The sequence below is a fragment of the Ochlerotatus camptorhynchus genome, unplaced genomic scaffold (genome assembly GCF_037179485.1).
Source record: "Ochlerotatus camptorhynchus isolate MF236.1 unplaced genomic scaffold, CSIRO-AGI_Acam_v1.1 ptg000130l, whole genome shotgun sequence".
In the NCBI taxonomy this organism is placed as follows: domain Eukaryota; kingdom Metazoa; phylum Arthropoda; class Insecta; order Diptera; family Culicidae; genus Ochlerotatus; species Ochlerotatus camptorhynchus.
Window position 1 is genome coordinate 2931904 of NW_027040620.1, and position 25181 is coordinate 2957084.

Sequence of the window (25181 nt, forward strand, 5' to 3'; positions counted from 1 at the left end):
ATTAGGCAAACATATACTATGTTATCTAAGAATGTGTCGTAATGCATTTTTGAATTTCTCATACATTTATAGAGTAAGGTGGAGCAGCATGGGTCATGTAGCAAGCTAGTCCATTTATTTATTTATTTATTTGTTTGTCAAAATCAACAGGTTCACCGCAACCTAAACTCAACGATGGTTTACTTTTTCAAACCAGCATTGAGGCTGTTGATGCTGACATTAAACTAAATCAATCATATGACTCGTCTTGCCCATTTACCCTAAGTAAATTGCCACAAATCCTGAACCTCCTTCTTTCCGTTTAGAATAACGAATGTATACTGTTACTTACTTGTTACTAATGTTGGGCAGCAGAATCCTGAGCCAATCGCTTAAAGTCGCCATAGAAATCATGCGAGAGTCGTTGTGCCACATTTTTCGAAATTGTAGATCTTATGTATGTAGGGTAGATGAATCAGTTATGGCTATACGTTCCTATTATGGTGTGTTCTAATTATGACCTATGGGAATTCCATAGGCCATAATTGAAACACACCATAATAGGAACGTATAACTATAACTGGTAGACCTACCCTATGTCTTTATTTATTTAATTAAATCTTCAACATAATGTTGTACAGATATTTTCTAGGTTAGGTGTCGAATTCTATGTCTGTAAGTAGACTTACTAATGTTAAAATCATATACATCAAACGTTTCATTAAACACACGACAGCACAAAGTCCACGGTTCGTTGAATCCATAGTTGGTCCGATGGGTAGGTTGCCACAGAAGCGTGTAACTACGTAGAACTCTTTGAAGAGCATTGACGTAGATTTGGTTCACAAGAGAGTTGCAATCCACGTCACCGTCAAGCAATCCAAACACGAAGAGTCGCTGAAGTAGTTTCCTCCTTGCTGCCAACGTGTCCAGGTCAATCAGCCTCGTTCTTCGTAAGGCGGTAAATTTACCGAATCGTTCCAGGGCAGAACACGTAAAGCGTATCTTACGAAGTTTCGCTGAATGGCTTCGATTCTGTTAGCTTGAGTAGCGTGAAAGGGTGCCCACACAACAACAGCATACTCTAGAAGGCTGCGGACGAGAACACAGTATAGTGATTTCAGCGCGTAGATGTCCTGGAATGCGTTTGTGTTTCGTTTCAAGAAACCTAATGTGGCGAATGCTTTAGCAGTTATCATGGAGATGTGCTCATTGAATCTGACTTTAGAGTCGATGATAACACCCAAACCCTTAACTGAAGAAACGAAGAGCAAACTGCTGAGTCCTATCCTATAGTCATGTCGTAAGGGCTCGCGTGAACGGCTAAAAGATATTGCGCAGCATTTTGTGACATTAACCTGCATACCGTTCAATGTACACCAGCGCAAAAGGGAATCAATATCTTTCTGGAGTGCGCAACAGTCAAGTCTTGACTTAATTGTACGAAAGATCTTTAAGTCAGCGGCGAACATAGGTTTCGAAGAACACATTCGACTACACAGATCGTTCACGAACTGGATGAAAATTAAAGGCCCCAAATGGCTACCTTGGGGAACACCAGAGGGTATCTCGAAACTAGGCGAATTAACAACGTTAATGCTCACATAGGCTGAGTGGTCAGTTAAGTAAGACTGTAGCCACTTCGTGGCCCAATTAGGTAATCCCATACACCTCATTTTGTCCACTGCAAGCACATGTGGAACCCTATCGAACGCCTTACTGAAGTCCACGTAGATCGCATCAACTTGTCGTCGTTTTTCAATGGAGTTGATCAGCGAGTTGACAAACAGCCATTAAGTTGGTTGTTGTAGAGCGTTTCCTCACGAAGCCGTGCTGATGTTCGGTAATTATTGGCCTAACCGCTTGATATACGACCTCATATACGATCTTCTCCAGAGCTTTTGGGAGGCAGCTTAGAATCGAAATTCCGCGATAATTTTCAACGTTGTGGATGTTTCCAGCTTTGTGAATAGGTGTGATGGACGCAACCTTCCACATTGTGGGGAAAACACCACTAACTAGCGAACGATTGTAGATAATCGACACAGGTGAAGCGAGGCATGCAGAAAATTTCTTAATGAACGATGGCGGCAAACAGTCTAGACCAGGGCCTTTAGAAGGATCTACAGATGAAAGAACTTTCATCACCTCTTCAACAGATACATCCAACTGCGGCAAATGCAAGTTGTAATGAGCTATGCTGCTCATCCAGTCACGAGGATCATCCGGAGAATGAGCGGGAGGGGTGTCGAAAAAACATCCTTGAAGAATTTTGCGAAGAGATCAGAAGCTTCTTCCGCGGAGTCAGCACGAGCTTCTTTATAGGACACATCGAGTGGTATACCGCCATTCCGCCTAAGTTTCTTCACGTAGGTCCAAAAAGACGATGGATCCCGCTTTGCCTCCGACTCAATGCGCAATACATATTCATGGAAAACTGTGCTCCTCCATGTCGTGAAGTAATCGCCTAAGGAGGCTTTCATGGAGTGTCTCCTAAATTGTAAAATTAGACTCTTTTTTATCGGCTGAATGGTCAGATTTTTTATAACCGAAAAGCCTACACGGTAATAAAAAAGTACCCAAAAGTAAGTTATTTGCACTCATCTCGGCACTATAGTGCAGGAAGCCAAAAGTTTCCCCCGTAACGTGGGTAGATCACCTTTTCGTGGTACGTAACGGGATGTAAGATCTACCACCGATTCCTATTTCTGACTTCTTCAAACTAGGGGAACAGGATTTTTCAGTAATCAAAGGAACACATCTTAGTCCTTGTTACTTTTTATGCATTGTTGATAGTGATAAGTCCTCGGGTTGCCTGGACCGAGGATGATCTTGAAAAAAGGAAAAAATGAGTTAGTTAGTCTTCACCTATGTGATTCCTAATCTTCTAATTGTTGTTCCCTAGTTTGAAGTGGTTAAGACTAGGGTTCTGATGCAAGTTCATTATCGGTGTCATAGCTTGTTTTTGTTGTTAAGGAACCCAATTGACTGACAAAGGGGGGCGCCTTTGGAGGGTGTTCCAACTCCGAAGGGTATAAATAGCGGGACCTTTCAATTAGAATCGATTCTTTGCGATGAAGGCAAGAATGACAACTGTATCAAAACCGAATACTTCATCATTTCTCAATAGTGATGGAGTAATACAACATGCACTAAACTAAAGACACGGGATATACTACACAACTAATTACTGGTTGTGTACTGTTGGTCAAAGTAGTTGTCATTTACTTGTGTGCATTTCGTATGGAATTTTCCACAAGCCTTCTACCCAAAAGTAAGTTAGTTGTACCCAAAAATAGGTAAATATCATTATACTCAACATTGGGTTCCCACACTTTACTACCCCTGTTGGGTGGTTTTGCTCCTCCGTTTTTGACAACATTAGAACATTAGGAGACAAACTAGTCAAAAGTAGGTAAATGCGAACTTTCCGTTGGGTACTCTTTGCTTACCGTGTAGAGAAGTCGTGTAGTGTTGGTAGTGGTTGTTAAGACCTACTATGAATAGCACTCCAGACCGCCTGCTCCGGTGGTAGAAGTCCATCACATAGGTGATCCAATTATCTGTCAATTCAAGCATAACTTTTCAAAAGGACGTAAGTCGCAAAAATAAACAATTTGATATTTTGCATCTAACCGAATATAAAATACATGCTTTTCCTACGAGTTAATGAAAAACAAGGTTTGAAATTGTAATGCATAATGGAAAATATATTTAATGGACGCCCTATGTGACCTTCTTTCATTGTTTTTAAAATGGTGTTGATACACCCTTATATCAACATTATATTGTCAACATGACTTAACTGTTAAAATTTGATGATAACACAAAAACTGCAGAGACGCTCACAGTGAAGCGTCGTATGGGAAAAAACAAAGCAACCACTATCAATCAGCAAATGCGTCAAGTTTGTATGTTTGTTTTTGTATTTCCCGGAGCAACATGTTTATTATTTCAAAAGTATTCTAATAAAATTGCACTTTAATCTTGACTTTGAATATATTGAACTTCACATACCAATCTGACCAGCGCTTTCTTAATACGAAAAACACAAAACGTATAACATCTGACAGCAGATAATGCGGTGACCCTCTCATCTCCGCTTTTAACATCGATTATTTCACAACTCTGGGTAGTTATGTAAATAAACCAACCAACCGACAATTCCTCAATGCTTTTCGAGCTGCCGACGTATCTTCACTGCAAAACAAAAACCGGTGTATCTGATTTGACGTATGTGAAAACCCTTCTGTCAAATAGACGAATTATGCAGGGTGTATGTAACAATCAAGGTGTGATACCGACGAATCAATCAGGGTGTATGTGAGTAGTACACAAGTAAAAGGTGTATGATTTTGTTTTATCAACAGTATTGTCCGTGTTTGCGAAACTCGACATTTTTCACAATTCTCTTAAACGCTATCCCTTTATCCAACTAATAGCACAAACAGATTTACAAAAATAGCATTAACTTTTAAATAGCATTAAATAATCTCATATAGACAGTGCTATCCAATGTTTCTAATTTCCTATCCTATGTTACATACGTCCTTTTGAAAAGTTATGCTTGAATTATCAAATTATCCACGGCCCATAAAAATTTTAAAAAGTGTATATGGACAATTTGGTTCTTAAATTTTTTTTTTTTTTTTTTTTTTTTTTTCGGCGAACCAGCCCAAGGCTGAAAGCCTCCTTAATAAAGCTAAATAATAATAATAATTCTTTAATTTTAAAAAATGTATCGGTTTCTATGTATATATATATATATATATATATAAAGAGCTTCACACACTTTCATCTTGTGCATTTTGCGATGCGGATTGGGCGAACGACGTGGTCGATAGGCGCTCAATAACAGGATACGTTTTCAAGATTTTTGGGTGTACAACGACTTGGCTGACAAGGAAGCAACAAACGGTATCGTTGTCATCAACCGAAGCGGAACTGGTGGCTCTCTGTACAGCGGTTTGCGAAGGAGTTTGGTTAGTTAGGTTACTAGAATACGTGGGTTCCCGAGTGGGTTACCAGTCAACAAGTCCAGTGCAGGGTGGGGGAAGAGCCAAAGGATCGTGGTCGACTGTAGCACGTCGATGTGAAGCTGCAATCCGTTAGAGACCTGGTTCAGTAGCGGCGTATTTGTGTGAAGTTACAGGCAGCTGATATAATGACGAAGGCGTTGTCAGCTGGACAGTTTCATCGTCTACGGGAGAAACTCAATCTCCACCGACCAGAACAATTTTCTATCAGTGTGTACTTTGCAATAACCCTCAGTGCCATCCTGCGTATCTCTAATCCGTGGGCGGTAGCGCTTATGTCAACCCTCGTGTCAACCTTTTTCATTCCAATTCTAACCGTGTAAAGCAGAGGAATACATATACATATATATTACAACGTGTTTTTCAATTCGAATAATTATCGCGTTTTCTCTTGATAATATCCCGGAATCCCATTAGAAACATTCTCAGAAGAATAACGAGAACATCAGGGAAGTTCAACGAACTTTAGAACAGATAAAAGAACATCAGGGTGGTTCACACATTTGTTTTAGGAACTTCAAAGAATGAAAGGATTTCGGGGAAGTTTCATGAACAGACTGCGGAATAATAAGGTAAGATCTGAGATCTTTTTTAAAACTTCGGCCACATTATGGAAACTTCCAGAACTTCAAGGCGGTTCCATCTGCTTCAATGAAAGTGCAGGAACTTTTAAGAAATTCTAAGAACTAAGAACAGGGAATTCAAGAAAACTTCAGATAAGTCCAAAGTTCTTGAGAAAAACTGTGGATAGTTTATAGAAATCCCAAGAGCCTCAGACATGCTAGGTCTAGATATCTTCAGACAAGCTCAGAGATCTTATGAGCAGTCAACATAACTGCAGGAAACTTCAGACTATTGGGAAAGTTTAAAGGTTCTGAAAATGTTAGTTTCGATAAATTCAGGACAGCTCTATGAATTCAAGCCCAATTTAGATAGACTTTAAGAAGTTCTTGGAATTTCAGGAAAGTCCAGAGAGCTACTGAGGAATTTAGAAAACTTCAAACATGTTTTGGAAACTTTACAGAATTCCACAGTCAGGGAAAATCTTCAGAGTGCTTCATTTCGAAAAAAGTGATGAATTTCTGATAGGTCACCCTTCAGCTCAATTCATAACCCCAAAATATGTGCCTGTGCAAAAAATGGTAAAGACGTATGAAGGTTTAGAGGTCACGCAAATGATTTGTAATTTGTATCGAGATTTCGGTGAATTAGTATGGTACATTATTAATTTTCACTTATAGTACGTTCAGACTACAGAGTTATAACATGTTATAGCGCTATCTTGCTGGTGGTGTCTGTGTTGCAATTATTTGACAACCGTTATAACATGTTATAACTCTCCAGTCTGGACAGCGTTTTATGTCGTTTTCGTTTTTGCGGTGTACGGCAGTGTAGCACTGGCGTAGGTACACCAGTGCTACACTGCCGTACACCGAAATAATTAAGGGTGTAGATAAAGGATGCACCTTTGTTTACAAACAAATGATGTTGAGCTGTCAAAGACTCGCGCTTATTCCTGCTTAAAACGCTGGCCAGACTGAGGAGTTATAACATGTTATAAGGGTTGTCAAATAATTGTAACACAGAAACCACCATCAAGATAGCGCTATAACATGTTATAGCTCTGTAGTCTGAACAAGGCAAACGCTGTCCAGACTGGAGAGTTATAACATGTTATAACGGTTGTCAACTAATAGTACGTTCAGACTACAGAGTTATAACATGTTTTAGCGCTATCTTGATGGTGGTTTCTGTGTTGCAATTATTTGACAACCGTTATAACATGTTATAACTCTCCAGTCTGGACAGCGTTTAATTGCAACACAGAAACCACCATCAAGATAGCGCTATAACAATATGTTATAACTCTGCAGTATGAACGTACTATAAGCCTAGTATACAGATCGAGGCGAAACGAAATTTGAAGCACGCGAAAAATCATGAAATTTCGCTAGCGAAAAAGGTTGTGAAAAAATGTTTGTGGAACATTTTCCAGTTTCCTTTTTTCGCAGTTTACAGTTCATGTGAAACGAAATCGATCAGTTTACACCTCCGGTGAAGTGAAAATCTGACAGATACGCTCTTTCTCGAAACGTCAACTATTCGCTTAGCTGCTGCTCTTTTCGTTAGCGCTGCATGCGAGAAAAAAATAAACTAAAGCGAAAAATATACGATCCACAAAATTAGATTTCGCTGAATCGTATCAGTTTAAGCCTAGTATACAGATCGAAGCGAAACGAAAATTGAAGCACGCGAAAAATCATAAATTTCGCTAGCGAAAAAGGTTGTGAAAAAATGTTTGTGGAACATTTTCCAGTTTCCTTTTTTCGCAGTTTACAGTTCATGTGAAACGAAATCGATCAGTTTACACCTCCGGTGAAGTGAAAATCTGACAGATACGCTCTCCCGAAACGTCAACTTTTCGCTTGGCTGCTGTTCTTTTCGCGAGCGCTGCATGCGCGAAAAAAAATAAACGTAAGCGAAAAAGATGCGATCCACAACATTAGATTTCGCTGGATCGTATCTGTTTACAGTTCAAAGCGAAGCGAAATATTTGCCAATTGCGTTTTTCACGCAGGTGAAAAATGCAGTATTTTGTATGAGATTTTCGCTTCGCTTCGATCTCTATACAGGCCTTTACAGTTCAAAGCGAAGTGAAAAATTTGCCACTAGCGTTTTTCACGCAGGTGAAAAATTTATTATTTTGTATGAGGTTTTCGCTTCGTTTCAATCTCTATACAGGCCTTTACCGAGCTGCTTACACTTAGGGTTACCATATCAAAAACTTGAAAAGGAGGACATTTCATTTAAGGTTTGTTGATTAAGGAGGACAATGATTCCCTTTCATAACATTAGAGGAGGACAGTGAGTTTTTTTTATCAACCGTTTAATAATATGTGCGCTATCACAAAATTCAGATGATTTGCATAGGATCAATTGAGATTGCTCATAATTTGTAGTCGTTACCAATTCAATTCATCTTCTCGTTATACTTCTGAAAAATGCATCAAACTAGCCTTCATAATTAATTTGTGATACTAGGAAATGATCTAGTCTAGCTGATTTGCACCAATTTCTTTAAACCAATCCCAACTTTTATCATGTACAACAATCATGTCATCACTGATTGAAACCAACATGGAACATCTAAGCAACCTGTTAATTTTACCATTGATTCAGCATAGGACTCTAAGGCCGTGGAAGCGAAGAGGCGCGCTAAGCGTTTTATACAAAAGAATTCTGGGGGTGACCCTGGCGTAGTGGTTAGCATCCATACCTCTCACGCCAAAGTCACGAGTTCAAATCTCACCCCCGGACAAGTCACGAATGACCCAAGAGCGTTAAAGTGACTATAATAAAAAAAAAAAACAAAAGAATTCTTATTAATGATATTATTTCTTACATTCGATTTCACGCTACGCGTGCCTCTTAGCTCTCAGTATGGCAGCGGCCTAAACAAATCAAGCAACGTATCTGCTTTTGTAAGCAATCTCTTCAAGCGGCGATTTGTCTTAACTACTAACTCACCCACGCAAACAAACACCATCATCAGGTAGGGGAATCTTTCCCCTACTAGCTGGTGTTGTTAGCCACAAATCGTCGATTGAAGTGATTGTTTGCAAAATCAGATACGTCGATTTGAATAGTTATGCTTGAAATACTTAAAATCCAAGGATTCAATCTATGTAGTTGTGTTCCATTTGGTGAATTTTAAGTTAAATTTGACTGATAGAAAACTTTCAGATAAACATGCTATTGTACCAAACTGATTTCTGGCAGACCAGGAATTAATTTTGACAAACACTTTCTTGAAAATCACACGATCAACAACAGAGAGATATCCGAACATAGTAATTTAATTTCGAAGTGTCAAATTTAAGTAAAAATTCAGAAAAATTGAACGCAGCCTGATTCTGTGTTACATTTGATAAATTTTCACTGATACTTCAAAAATAAATTATAATGTTTGAAGATCACTCTGATGCTAATCGTCCGACTTTCGAGAAATTATTTGTCAAAATTGATTCCTGGTCTGTCTGAAATAAGCAAGTTTATTTGAAAATTTTCCATCTGTCAAATTTAATTGAAAATTCACCAAAAGGATCGCAGCCTAAATGTAGGGGGGTTGACAGCTGTAGTATACTCCTAGTCCCACCATCGAATGGCATTTGCTAGATAAGATGAGGCTAAACAAACAACGCTCTTGAAAACAATTTTAACACAAAAATGCAAGGATTAAAAAGGAGGACATTTTCGGGAAAAAGGAGGATGTAGAAAAATTATTGAAAAAGGAGGACATGTCCTCCTTTAGGATACCATATGGTAACACTACTTACACTACACCGGTGCTACACCGCAAAAACGAAAACGACGTTACTTTGGTTGTAGTTGTCCAAACGATGAAACAAAATTATTATGTAGTTGTCATGACAATGATCAACAAAACAAGCCTGATGTAGTTGTGATGACATTGGCGTATTTGTCTTGCATATATTCATCTGTCAATTTCTTGCAATTTTTTGCCGAAACGCGAATTGCAAGAACCTTACAGACAGTTTGCAATTGACTGTTTCATCTCAAATCATTGAAAGCTATCACATTCTAAAGTTATTGGTATTGACGGCGTTACCAACAATCAATACGAAACTAACGATTTTTAATTGGCTCACTACTTGACAAGCAAACGATTAACGTACCCCATTCTAGTCAACATTCTAGTCAAAATTCTAGTACTACACAATGTTTGTTTTGATTCGCTATGAAAGTTTGACAGATAAAATGAGGGGTTAGTGGATTTTCGTATGTTTCGAGGGGTCAATCGATTCGCTTGGGATCGAAGATAGTACCAGAGCTGAGCCAAAAAGTTGAGCACGTTTCTTCGGGACCTACTAGTCTTAGAGTTACCTCTATGGCGTTACTGTAGCTCTTTACTCCTATGGAAAATGCCATAAACAACTGTCATTCTGTTCGTGAAAAATGGCGGACTGTTTCTTACTCTTTCGCTGCACTGAAAAACCCCGGAAGGAACTGTCCTTTTTACTGTAACAGGAAACAATATGTAATTTATTTTAAATCGTTATCTATGCAAAAATTACATAAATAAGTTTAAAAATATGACCAAAAGTTGATTTTCTACGTTTTTTGTCAATTTTCAAGTGTCCATAGTTTGAAATATTCCAAAAGTTTGAATGTTTCATGAGCTTTATTTTTTTGACGTAGGATTACGTTTTTCGGCAACATATTGGGGGTGCAATTTCAAAAAACCAAAATCGACAGCGTTACAAAAAGTGGTCAGGTTTTGACCACTTATAACTCTGTCAATTTGGATTTTAATTCTGAACAAGTCTACGAATCTGCTAACATGAACACTTTATCAATTTTCAATAGGTCACTATTGAAAATTACACAAATGTCCAACTGTTGCAATGGTGATCAAAATTATCACCGATTGCCTGCAAAAAGCGCTTTCCCTAACACAGATTTCAAAATCTAATTCCATCCGGTCTCGCCGAATGGTGCTTATTCAGTCACCGTGTAAGCTGGTGTCCGGGCGGTCGTCATCATCGTCATCATCAGCAGCAGCAGCAGCAGTGCTTTCGGCGCGTGGTGTTGAACATTGTTCTCCAGTACGCAACGAAAGGCTACCCGCAAGCAGCGAGCTGCAGCCCACATGAACATCCATTCACCGAAGCAGGAGGAAGAAGCCGCACCGCTACTGATCGGATTCAGTATCTCTTCGTGAGCCGCTGTGGGCCATCTATGCCAAGCGCGACACCCTCGTTCCAAACAACATACAGCTCGCCAGCCTCATACGTGTTGAACACCCTAATAGCTCAACAATACTCAACGATCACGACAAAACGGTTCTTTTCAGGACCACCATAAATTATTGTTGCTTAAGAGTTTATTTTAATTGAACGCTGCGTTTGTGGTCTAATTCGTGACGGTATTGAAGTGGTACATACAAATTCCCGGAATGACCGAATACCACATGACCTTGTCAATTAACCAGAAGCAGGTCGAATAAAGTTAAGGACGCTTGAAGAAAGCAAAAAAAAAACTCTCGAATTTATAAGATTGATCGCGAATATGACGCAATTGGAAAATTTTTGCGAGAAATTCCTCCAAACAATTTTCGCTTTTTTAATATCTATTGAATAGACCAAACATTCCGTGCGTTTTGTGCACGAAGCGTTTCCGTGATGGAAAAAAGTGGTTTCCCTAACACAGTCATCGAATATTGATACCAAGCCAAGTACCAAGCACGTAATCCTACTTCAAATATACGGTAGTGCTGTTGTACCCCGAGTACAACCCCTTACTCTTTATAAGTATTCAAGATATACTTTTTGAGATATTTCGGTTTCAACACTTCTTTTGTGAATACCTTGTCTTAAACGTCATTTCGATCAGAAGTGACGTTTCCGTGCTACAATTTATTGACGCCATTTTGAAAAATATTACAAGATCGTGAAAATGTGAATGAATGCCCATAACACGCAAAGTTTCATGTAAATCGGAGAAGATCGAGTCAATTTTTTTATTTTTTCCTGGCCTGGAAAAACTGGTTAAATATTTGAGGGTCACTTTTCTTTTTCCTTTTTTTCAGTTAAAAACTGAAAAAAAAAAAACAATCAGGCGAAAACGTGGATAGAATGTGTCATTACCATTGGGCAAACATAGGCAAGAAGATGACGTTTTCATCAAAACTCTAACTAGTTTTGTAAACAGCTATTATAATCCATTCGCATTACTAATGTGCTTACATTAGCCGTTAGCAAGGCACTTCTATCAGTCCTCACAGCCAGTGGTCTGTGCAAGGTGATAAACACTAAGCATCACATCGCGACACGCGACCTTGACCATTCATAAACCACCGCGACGCGAGGCGCGTTCTAATTTTGGTCGGCGTCACGACGCAACGCAGCAGCAACAACAACAAAAACAACGACATAAGAGTACGTTAGGGAACATGCATACATGACGTAGCATTTGAGGGGGAGGGGGGTTTCCGAAGTTGTGACCGGCGATATATTAGGTATAGCAAAACACGCTACGAGGGGGGTCTAAAATTGGTCAAATATATGCTACATCATTTATGGATGACCCTTAATAGAAAGAAAGGAAATAGGCGGTTTCTTATGAGAAAATGCGGGTCATTGGCTTTTCAGCATCAGCATGTTGTGTTCGCTGATCGTTCATAAACACATCCCAGCGGTAGATAGACAAATTTTTTTACCGTTGTTTTGCTCTGCCTTGACTTTTGTTTTCATTTCTAGCCTTGCGAGGTTGTTTTCTGGCAATGCGCGAGTCATGGTTAAGGAAAACAAGAACATAAATCTCATATAGTTCATAAACGATGGAAACAAATCTAAAGATAGGTTTATTTCAAATGCCGTGTGTTCTTTAACTTACATCAGTTATTATAATATACGTATGGATTAAATCGAATCAAATGCGACTCTGTGTCAACGAAGAAACGACTAACTTTCAGTCGTATCTAGATCACAAATTTTCTGCAGCTGATTCGCTAGGTGTAAGGCATACTCCTTAATCACATTGTTGGAACCATTGGCCGCATCCTTGGCCGTAAGGTCCGGGCGCTTCTGAAGGGTAACTCGAAACAGGTCCTTATAGTGATTAGCCATCCGATCGCTATCCACTTTCTTGATGCCACCCGCTCCGCTCAAAAGCATGCACAGTTTGGCCAAGGTTTTCAGTATAACCTGAAGTCGTATCTCGAGCAGATCCAACAGTTTCTGAATTTCGTCGCCGTTGAAGTTGTTGTTCGTGGTGGCACTGATGGCGTGCGTCGTCGTTGAAAAATACTCGATTGTGGGTCGACACTGTTTGCACAGGTCCAGCGCTTGCTGCAGATGTCGCAGCTTGATTGGGATAGCCTGTGCCAGTTCGCATTGATATTCTTGCAGCGCAATTCGTTCCATTTGAATTTGTAAATATTCCTGCGGTTCGTTAAGGTTTTCGAATATTTTCACCGCTTTCTCGTAGTGAAGTTTGCAAAGCTGTAGCACGGTTTTACGACGGTGTTCCTCCACGGACGATCGGAAGGAGAAGTGGTAGTAGGAGGCGATTCTGTTCCGAACAAAAGATAAAATTAGGAAGTGTATTAAAAAAAGTATTGTTTCAACCGAAAATACCTGTGATGAATTAGCGCCGCCCGGAAGGAGTACAGTACTTGCCGTGGACCATTGGCTTCCTGGTCGCAGATCTTCAGGGCTTTCTGCAGCATGTCCACCACTTCCTGCGCGACCTCTTCGAGGCTTTGGGAATCGTTGCCGTCTGCTCCGCTGTAGTCCTGAAGCTGCTTCGCTAGGTTGAACGTGGCCGTCGAGAGTTCCCAAGTCACCAGGGACCAGAGATCGGGATTTTTCTTTTTCGATCCTAGCACCCCCAGAGCACGCTGATAGCATGCGAATGCCTCGTGATAGAACTTCTTCTGCAGATGAACGTTGTCACGACTGGAGAGAGAAATAATTTTAGGTGTCGTTGTAAATTCAATATAATTACCCCAGCACATACCTCTCACCAACCAGATGAATGTGTGCCCTAAACCGCATAAACCGTCCCATATTGCATAGCAAGAACGCCAAATTGGTGGGATCATTCACCGCTTCGAACAGGATTACTCCCTTCTGCAACGAATCGTACGACTTTTTCGCTAGCACCTGATACAGTGGTTCAACCTTGCAGTCCTTCTCTTTGGTCGCCTTTTCATACACCTCGATTTCCTCAGCAGGCAATTCCCAAAACTTCTGATACTCCTCCTGAGCCCAGTGCATATATTTCACACCCAGTTCGTTCCGCACACTGCCCAACCTTCGATTGAGCTCCTCCTTGGCATCCTTCGAAGCACATGCAACAGCCGTTTCGTAACATCCACAGCTCGTGATCATCAGCTGTTCGACGTTGGCCGTCGGTAGAGGTAGCGATTGTTCCACATCGCTTCCGATATCCTTCACCAATTCGCCCATGATTAGTTGATCTACATGGTTTTCCTCCTCAAACTCTTTTAGATACTGATCGATATCGTCCCACTTCTTGGCCAGCTGGAAAAAGCAATCGCCTATTCGACCCAACAGGAGGCTTCGCTGGGACGACACACAGGAAATATACTTGGTAACGACTTGCTGACACCGGACGGCTGCGTAGATGAATCGAAGAGAGGTTCCGTAGCGTTCTTCTGCATAATACCGTTCGGCAAGCGTTGCATAGGTAAGACATGCCTTCTCAAACAGTAGGATTTTCAAATGAACGTTCCACGATTTTATCACACCTATCTCGCCTTTCAACAGTAGTGATCTAGCATCGACTTCGGAGGTCGTTCCATCGATCACAACCCGTTTTTTCTCGACCTTCCGTTTGATCTTCTTCTTGGCACCCTTCTTGGATGATTCTGGTTCTGCTTCACCGTTTTCCCCATCGCCTTTCCAACCCATCGGAATCGACTCGTTTGGATTTGCCAATTTCGGTTGCGCGTTCAGTGGGCTGTAGGGCAACGGGATTGGGTCCTCCGATTTGACCATATTTGGATGGGTTTCTTCGTGATAGATTTTGCGCTTCTCTTCTGCTTTCTCCTTCTCTCTGTTCTTTTGCTCTTCGCTACTATCGAAGTACTGCAGGCAACTCAGGCCATCGGCTATGTGCTGCAAGGCAATTTCGCATCGTTCCTCGATTCCTACCACCAATGGGGGAGGCCTAGAGTTGTACCTCCAACCATCGCCTCCATTGTATTCCTGTAGCGTCTCTTCAATGCTTTTGATAGCAGCTTCAAGGTGATCTCTGGTTCTATCATCATCCGCGTATTCGTCTTGCCGAGGAGTAGCACTGGCCGTTTGATCTCCAAACGGCGAACAGCATTCGTCGTCCTCATCGTCGACGGCAGTGTTGAATTTGGGTGATCCTGGGTCCGTCTCCGCTGGGATGTACAAATCGGACAAAATGTAATGCGAGGACGTTACTATCTGGGGATACTTTTCCTTTGGCAGTAGCGTTATGCAATTGTCCAGTAGGGTTTTGATTGCACCTGCTTTAGTAGCGGAGATTCCTTCTGGTGAGTTTTTCATATTTCGAGCTACATTATATAGCAACATTGCTACCGGTATCGTGAACGGGTTCTGGTTGTTTTGGTCGGGGTCTTCCGATTCTTCCTCCTCGGGTTCCGGCTCACAAGCAGCATTATTTTGGCATAGTGTAGTTAAGTCGTACAGCTTCACAACGTCATCGTTCTTCGCTTTGAACAACCAATACGTATGACCAGCTTTGGTCGCGTTTGCCTTCAGGAAGGCCAAAATATTCTGCGCTACGTTACGGATCATCTTCGGAGAAAACTTGGAATCCTCCAGGTGAGGCAGATCCTCCGTCTTGATTAATTCGTACCTACGAAGAAGCTTCTTTAAATCCCGCAATCTTTTAACTTAAAAAAATACATACCTCTGCACAATACCATCCAGATGATAACACATCACCACTTCCGGTACGTTGCACATCAAGTTGTCCAACCAGTAGTCGATTCCGGTCAACACATTGATCGGCTTGGATTCATCCCTCAGCCGAAGGCTGATACACGGACGATTTGCTCCCCCAAAGATCGGCATATCCGTGCCGATAAGCATTCGAATATCCTCAAATGTCCACACCACGTTCCTGTTAAACACATGCTTCTTTTGACGAGGATCTGGGCAATTTTCATCTTCATCCGGCTCCGGAAGCACCGGTCCAGCCAGCGGCAAAGGTTTATACTTTAGGTAGCCTACATCGTCACCCTGGGCAGATCCTTCCCCCTCGCCATCCCCTTCCTCTTCCTCCGCTTTCAAACTATAGTACAAAAACTTGGAGGTCAAGTACTTTTGCGCTAAAGCTTCTCTGGACTTGGTGTGGATCAACAATTTCCTATCGTTATCGTTCAGACTGTTCAAAATGTTTTCGTAAATGAACGACCTCAACCATCTCCAATCGGTTTCGTCCTGCCGTAGCAAATACTTGGCCACATCGAACTCGTCTATCAGCAGGGTATTTTCGATCCGGTGCACAATCATCGAAATGACGCTCTTTCTCGAATACGGCAACTTCAATAGCCGCTTGATGTTCTCAGCGTCCGATACGACATCCACCCCTCCGACGCAGTCCGGAAACATGTTAGCCATTCGGAAGCTACTGAACCCTCCCTGATGGGACAAAAACTTTCCCAGTCCATAGGAATTGGCCGAGTTGCTCAGCCAGTTCGAGGGGGGCAAGTTCAAGTCTGTGTTACATTTTAACCGAGCGAACGGAGCCGTGCTCTGAACGTTCAGGAATCGCACGATGGCCTTAGATTTGACGTGATCCTTCTCCTCGGTCTCGGATGGCGAGTCCTCGTCTTGATCTACCAGCGAAGAGCATACGTGATTGTCGGCCATCTGGTAAACAACGAGTAGATTAGATCTTTGTCCCGAATCGATTTCCAAAGAAAGTTACCTTTCACAGCATATCGCGCACCTAAATACTTCCCTGAAGCTGTTGCACAACTATTGAATGATTCAGAATCACCGGTCTTTGCAATGGTTTAATTTTCGTCACTGAACTGTTAACAGAAACTTTTCTAGAAATTGCGAGACGAATAAATTGCGTACCGCAACCGCACATCAGAGGTAGGTGGTAAACAGCTGTTTTTGACAGCCGCATCATAAACATTCAATTTGCATGCAAGTCAGCAGTGGGCTCGGTAATGTAAATCGAAAAAGTATACAGTAATGCACCGAATATTGGATGGTGCGTTAATCCGGACATTATTTTTTTTTTATTAAAATATAATATCAGGCATCCCAAATAAAAATAACCATAAAAGAGAGCTTAACGACGTGTTCGGAGTATCATCCAAACCATTTGGTGGGATAGTTTACGCATCCGGGATACAGTTCGTTTATGGTATTTGTTTATTGGGATAACATTTGATAACGGCACAAAAGCATTTGTAAACAAACTTTCTAAGGCCCTTTACACGCGAACAAAAGAACGCCCACGCAAACCAATACCACATTCGAAAAGGTGACAGTTGCCCCTATCCGACAATGTCAACAATTATTGTTAACAATTGGGTTCTTTAATTTTGAAAAATATATCGGTTTCTATATATCATCTGAAAGGGCTTCGTTTTCTGAGCACAACGATATTTTTTTCGATCCCATTTACTTCTATCTTGATTTTTAAATCAAGATTTAAATCAAACTAATCACTTCACTGTTTGACACAAAACTAACATTTTGACAGCTCACTCCCATACAAAGTACCACCATAGAGGAAACTCTAAGACCAGAAGGTCCCGAAGAAACAAGCTCAACTTTTTGGCTCAGCTCTGGTACTATCTTCGGTCCCAAGCTAATCGATGCACCCCTCTCAACATAGGAAAATCTACGAACCCCTCATTTTATCTGTCAAATCTTCATAGCGAATCAAAACAAACATTGTGTAGTACTAGAGTTTTGACTAGAATGGGATGCGTTAATCTATTTGCTTGGGACCAATAGGCTAGTCACAGACAAACAGACGTAACTCTTTGAAAAACTTGTTCTTGAAAACATAGTATCTCAAAACATATAACCTCAGTAGCGACATCTCTCTGGCTTCTCGCGGAAAACAAACTTGCTCGCTAGCTCGTAAACAATATTGCATAAAAGTTCTATAGAATATATAGAAACGTCAAAGTGATCCGATGCCAGCGCTGCGGCGAGTAGTTCGCGGAACTGATAATATTCAAATCAACCGTTAAATGCATGAACGAAGATACACAATGAAGAGTTACGTCTGTTTGTCTGTGGGCTAGTCAAGTAGTGAGCCAATTTAAAATCGTTAGCTTCGTATTGATTGTTGGTACCACCGAGGGGCGCTAAGATGGTGATTTTTGCTTATGTAATCACACTTATTTAAAACAGTTCCAGTGCTCCAGAATTGATGAAATTTTGGATTTCGGTTCCATTTGCGATGTAGATTACGAATATCCAATTACCTTAAAACCCCTAAAGAACCCACTTGTTGGTTTGCGTGGACGTACTTTGGTTCTCGTGTAAAGGGCCTTGGAAAGTTTGTTTACAAATGCTTTTGTGCCGTTATCAAATGTTATGCCTGATGTATATTACATTAACTTTGCAACAGAGCAGTTCCAAATCAAAGAGCGAAAAAATAAACATATCAGTGCTAACATTTGAAAACGGCACAAAAGCCATTTGTAAACAAATGGTTTGTGGGCCCTTTACTCACTACTTGAAGTACACCCACGCGACACAACAGCAACATCGGGTAGGGGAAATTTTCCCCTTCCTGACGATGCTGTTGGTTTGCGTGGGCGTTCTTCGGGTAGCGAGTAAAGGGCCCACAAACCATTTGTTTACAAATGGCTTTTGCGCCGTTTTCAAATGTTAGCACTGATATTTTAGATTTTACCTCACAGAATTGTGTTCTTTAAGGGTATTGAGCACACAGAGAAATGATGTTTAAATTCAAATGGATATATTTTTGGCTCAGGGCTTTAATATATTCAAATATATTATTCGGTTAATTCGAAGAAAAATATTTTTGAATCAACACACCCGCATAAACGCGAACCATCACATGACCTTACCGATAATGGTTATAAATTGTTTATAATCCCTGCTAAACTTCAACTGAAATGGTTATGGAAGTTTACATGAACGTTTGTGTGATAAAGTTTTAACCTTATGTATTATGGTTTTTTGGAAGCGGACCTTACAAATAATGGGTTGTTAAGAACCATTACCATTCCAAATTCTTGGTTTCTCCATACATTTTCGGAAAGAAAACTATACTAAAACCTTTTAACTTATGGTTTGAGAACATTAATGGTTATGGTTATGGTAGTCAGTAAGGTCCATTTATGGTTTTGTATTATCGCTCAACTTTACGTGAAATATATCGTGAATTGGTAATCAGTAATTTACAGGCAACCAATTCGCGATATATTCCACATAAAGTTGATCGATGTTACAAAACCATTCATGGACCTTACTGGTTACCATAACCATTACCATTAATGTTCTCAAACCATAAGTTAAAAGGTTTTAGTATAGTTTTCTTTCCGAAAATGTATGGAGAAAACAAGAATTTTGAATGGTAATGGTTCTTAACAACCCATTATTTGTAAGGTCCACTTCCAAAACACTATAATACTTAAGGTTAAAACTTTATCATTAAACGTTCATGTAAAGTTCCATAACCATTTCAGTTGAAGTTTAGCAGGGATTATAAACAATTTTAACCATTTTAGGTAAGGTCAATTTATGGTTCGCGCTTATGCGGGCACCGCATTATTGTAGAGTAAATAATCTGTTTGTTGATTCTAAAAACCATTTTGTTGATTCAAGAATATGTTTGGTTGAAATAGTGATACAATATGTTTGAATCAATAACAAAATACATTAGGCCCTGAAACAAAAATCCATTTTTCTGCGTGAGGTAAAATGCATATTCGTAATCTGCCTTAAAAATAGAACCCAAATCCAAAATTTCATCAACTTTGGTACACTGGAACTAATTTAAACGATTACATTTGCAAAAATCACCACCTTAGGCCTCTCGGTGGCACTTTGCAAGGGAGCGAGCTATCAGTTTGTTAGTTTAGTGTCAAAAAGTTAAGTTATTATTTTGCTTTAAATAGGGGAAATGGCTCTAATGTTGGCCTATGGATCTAAGATTGGGCCCATCGCTAACAATCTGCTATTTATCCATTTTATCTACATGAACGCGTCATTGAGACGATATTAATGGCTATTTTTGGTCACTATTGAAAATTTTGTTGATTGCTGAATTTATGTATGAGCCCAAATTAGGGGCATTCAGGCCTACATTACATCCATTTCCCCTATTGATTTAAAAATCGAGATGAAAGTGTATGTTTTCGAAAAAAAATATCGCTGTGCTCAGAAAACGAAGCTCTTTCAGATGACGTACACTTAAAATAATCTTCACAATAATGCTACGTGAAAACATACATAGATTTTTTCCATATCACTTTTCACGTAGACGTTACGTGATTCTCATATGGAAGCACTCATTTCAGTAAGCTTCAACGTCACTGAATTATCACATAGAAGTTACGTGATTCTTTCAGTACAGCTCATGGTGGTTTCTAATGATGTTAATTCTGCTACGATTTGAATAAAATCTATTCTTGATTTCGCATTAGGCAAATATCTAGTATTATTTTATGCATATGCCTTTATTTTGTCATAAAATATATACATCGGCAACAAAAACATTTTGAAATTAGATTCGATCGGGCCAAGGATCGGAAACGGGAAAACATACATCTACATCATACAAATGCCTATCCTGCACTTGATCTTACACCGACACTAAAAAAGAAACAGGCTTAATTATTCTCTATGTAAATGGTTAATTAATTAAACTTACCACATTAAATTTACCCACAAAAAAGTAACGTCTAAAATGTGCCCACTGAACTAGCGACATATTGAGTGTCACTCATTTATTTTTTTCAGACGTGAAATTCACTTAGGGTTTACGTGAAATGCACATAGAATCTGTGTATGGGCAAATCACGTAAACTTCATTAAAAAATGTAACGATTTCAAATGGAATTTCCCCTAATATATAAGTGGTGTCATGTAGATTCTTGGGTACTTGGGTCATGTAAAATTGACGGCAAACCAAAAAGAGATACTCTACGTGATTTTTTACGTAACTATAACCAGGCCAGTGACAAGGTCTATACCAACAGCAGCGTTTGACAGTAGGCAGCATGTCCCGGACATCAAATCATTTATTTTGCTCTGCTGGGCCTGCTGTCACGGTATGACATGTTGCCTACGCGCCTGCCACTGGGCTGACTATAACGTGTCGATTATTTTGAGTGTATAAAAACCGATACATTTAAAAAAAATTAAAGATCCCAATTCCACGAAACTTTGTATTATACGCCTTTTTATTAAAAACTAAGTGATCGATTCAACCTCTGGTGGTGAATAAGAGAACTTCAAAAAGAGTGTTGTGAGCGAGGTTGTGGGCATAAATTTCTGCCGTGAGATGTGAGATATTGGAAGCGGAACACTTTTTCACTATTCCTGATAAATTGATTCATCTGATGCTCCAAAACTCTCGCCAAAACTTGATCTACAGTTGAAAAATTTAATTCTGTATCGTTTTTGCAAGGATGCTGCTGGTTTTCAGGAATATTTTTGTTGAGAAAAATGGAAAATTAGAATAATGCCTTAGTGGTTATGATCTTCCGGATTTCTTGTGCGTGAATAGTTGAGGTACAAACACAGAGAACAGACGTCCAAGTTCGGTTAGAAACTTGTGTAAAGTTAAGTGGAAACGTCGCCGTTACGTAGCGCTAGCATCTCCTGATTTCCTCTATAAATTTATCACTTTCGACCAATTTGGCGCTAGTATCGATAAATTATCTGTTGAAAATTGCCACTGGGCGCTACCAGCACTTAGTGTCTAGTGTAAGTTTTGCAACGCCAGCGCTATCATGTTGTCAAAGAGGGTTTTTATCTTTATTTATTATCTCGAATCTTTACACAAGTTTTTAGAGAAATTTTGTGCGAGCCTCAACGTCTGTTCTCTGTGGTACAAATCAATTCAGATCTGTGGAAAATCGTAAAATAAGACAATTACTGATGGAAACTGGCAAGATGTTTAATGAAAAATTCCTCGTAAAATGCATTAATTTGCGTTGTGAAAAACCTTATTTTGATGTTTGGTTGACATTTCCTCTTGAACTCGTATGGCGCACTCTACGTAGGTGGTGCATTAAAAAGGCCTATTATTCGTTATGGGTAGGGCTGCCTTGTATCAACGTAGAGAGAGCAAAGTCCGAGGGGGGCGACACATCTTAATCTCAATTGTAGATACTCGAAAAATCTCACACATTATTTTTTGATTTCTCGCATCTACTTGCATCGTGCAGCATCTTTTTGCAGGAAATCTTCAGAATCGTCATCAATCTTCTTTCTATCTACTCAGCGTGTGCGCAGCTAACCACACGGAGAACAAATTATAGCAGACGCAATTATTTTTCCGGTCAAAATAACTATATTGTTCAATTGTTTTAGAGATAACCCGAAACTAGAGTTGATTTGAGTATACAAAAGGGCAACAACTATAGTCCATAGTTGGCTCATCGGTTGGCTCAACTATATTTTTTAATAGATGAACAAACGTCAAACTTCAAAATACAACTATGCTTCAGTTGATTCAAGAAAACTATTGTTAGAAAACAAAATTTTACAATGTTTATTAAACGAACTGCTCTTCATTATCGACATATTAAGGAAGTTTGGTTTGCTTCTTTATCGATCCCAAAAACACAACTGCAAAATCATAAAAAAAAGTGAACAAGGACATTCAACTTAGATCGAGACTTAGGTTTGAACCGTGTTCATCTGCGTGAGAGCCAGCTATCTTATCGCCTGCTCTACGCATCACAAGTTAAAAGTATGTGGATTTATGATGATCACTTGAAACCAAATAATATAAATAAATTACATTTGACGGTTGTTATCATTGATCAAAGCTAAAGTTGAATTGAGGTATAAGATGAACAGTTGAATCTATTAGGTAGATATGATTGAGTTGACGGTCAAATTAATGTTGGAATAACTATAGGTTTCTTTCAAACAACAATATTTTTCCATGTGAAAGTAACTATTAGGATTGTTATCTTAACTTAACGAATTTGTTCTCCGTGCACAGCAAAACACAATTTTTCCTGCATCGTAGATAGAGTCGCCCTCTCGGCAAAGTCAGTGATGAAAAATATTGCATTACATGGTCTAACTACCCAACAGATGAACTTGCATGTGCAATCCAAACGTAATTACGTAAGGATGGCAAAGAAGATGCAGCGTTCATTGTAAAACAGGCAACGCACCCCTAGAAACAGGAAAATCCACGAACCCTTCATTTTATCTGTCAAACTTTTATAGAGTAGCGACACCGGTGGTGTAGTGGTAAGCGTGATTACCTCTCACCCAAACAGGCCTGGGTTCAAGCCCAGTCGGCGCCACCGGAATGTTCTGAGGCATAACATCTCTTATCACGCCTTCCTTCGGAAGGGAAGTAAAGCCGTTGGTCCCCGGTTCATGAGTTGATGAGTCTATAGGTAGGGTCCAGGTGTGGGAGCTGCCTCTCTGGCGTCGGTAGCATTGGTGCTCAGCACGGAAAACAAGATCGATGGAAAACAAATCAAGGGAAAAACTCATACCGAATCAAAACATAGTGTAGTATGTACTAGAATTTCGACTAGAATGGGGTCAACAATCAATACGAAACTAATGATTTTAAATTGGCTCACTACTTGACTAGCCTATTGGTCCCAAGCAAACGAAAATCCACGAACCCCTCATTTTATCTGTCAAACTTTCATAGCGAATCAAAACAAACATTGTGTAGTACTAGTATTTTGACTAGAATGGGGTACGTTAATCGATTTGCTTGGGACCAATAGGCTAGTCAAGTAGTGAGCCAATTTATACCCTGGACAGACTATGGCTTATATCATGTAATATAGGCTGTCTTGCAATGAGCACTCATACATAGGATTACATCTATGATAATAAGGCATAATGGCGACTTCATCTATTCACGTGATTCTTTGGACATTTACACGTCTCTTAACAACCTCGCTACACACTTAGTTTTTTCTACCGAGCTCGGCTGTGCAAATCTCGCCAAAAAAAAAGTTTCACTGAGATCTCAGCGAAACTGACATTTGATTGCTGAGTCTCGGATAATGCTTAGCTGAATCTCAGCAAACAAATGAAATGTTTGCTGAGATCTCAGTAAATCTTTTTTTGCCGAGATTTGCACAGCCGAGCGCGGTAGAAAAAAACTGAAGGGGCTATCGAAGTAACCACGACTGCTTTCAAGCATATATGACATGGTCCGATTATGGTTTTCCCAGTTTTTTTTTTTTAATATTTGCATGTCACCTTCACAAAATTGTTGATTTCAGCTGCCACTTCTGGCATTGAAACATCATCAATGCCGTAACAGTCAAAAACTTCTATCGACACAACGTTTGATTCTTCCATACGTAACTCATTTATATCATGGATTGGAAATTAACACGAAACACCTTATTAACTATATGGTTGCACCATAGAGGTAACTCTAAGACTAGAAGGTCCCGAAATAACGTGCTCAACTTTTTGGCTCAGCTCTGGTACTCTCTTCGGTCCCAAGCTAATCGATTCACCCCTCGAAACATAGGAAAAACCAATAACCCCTCATTTTATCTGTCAAACTTTTAGCGAATCAAAACAAACATTGCGTAGTACTAGAATATCGACTAGAATGGGGTACGTTAATCGTTTGCTTGGAACCAATAGGCTAGTCAAGTAGTGAGCCAATTTAAAATCGTTAGTTTCGTATTGATTGTTGGTTGCACTTACCTTCATTGTTGAAAGATATGCTTTTCCCACTTTTCGGATCTGCTAAGGAAATGTTGTAAAAATAACTTTAACTTCCTATTAAATGATTATTGTATAGTAGTACCTAGTTGGTTATGAACTTATGGTATAGTAGTTATAACAGTGCCACCCTTACATTTATGAATAAAATTATAAAAAAAAAATGTCAAAGAAATTGCTTCATTGTGCATTTCAGTCTTCGGTAAGCTTGTTTTCACCCAACTTGGCAAAAACAGCTACATACAATATGTATTGGATAATATTGTAAAATTCAATTGTTAAATTGAGTAAACAACAACAGCTGTTGCTAGCATGATTAGTAATCAAAAGGCTTCAACAAGCATTTGTCGATTTCACTCAATTTAAGACGCAAGGCCCTTTTGGCTCATAGGGGTGGCACTCTTGCCCCATTTCCGTATCAAAAAAAGATTTGAGATGACATTTTGAAAAAAAATCGTAACAACTTTTGACGAGATTTAATTTGCATTACATTGCTCATGTATGAAGGCAATAATATGAACTTGCAATACGGCGTAGAAACTCCTATAAATATCCACTATTAAACATACATAGAACGTACAATTGTTAAGGTGGCACTCTTGCCCCATTAGACCCTACGTGCCATTTTACCACAATAAAGGCTTTGAAAGGAACATTCCAAGATATTAAACCGTTGACATTTTTTTTCATGACGAAGCAAATTTTATTTAGTTAATGT

General features: G+C 39.7%; 1 protein-coding gene across 1 annotated transcript; it reads right to left on the reverse strand.

The window, feature by feature from the left end:
- Positions 1-12172: 12172 nt before the first annotated feature.
- On the reverse strand, positions 12173-16617 carry LOC135700191 (erythroid differentiation-related factor 1). Its single transcript, XM_065220609.1, has 5 exons — positions 16491-16617; positions 15468-16432; positions 13557-15413; positions 13175-13495; positions 12173-13109 (listed from the first exon to the last, which is right to left on the reverse strand). The coding sequence occupies exons 2-5, from the start codon at positions 16430-16432 to the stop codon at positions 12500-12502; spliced, it is 3753 nt and encodes a 1250-aa protein (XP_065076681.1). The 5' UTR covers positions 16491-16617; the 3' UTR covers positions 12173-12499.
- Between the last annotated feature and the right edge of the window lie 8564 nt (positions 16618-25181).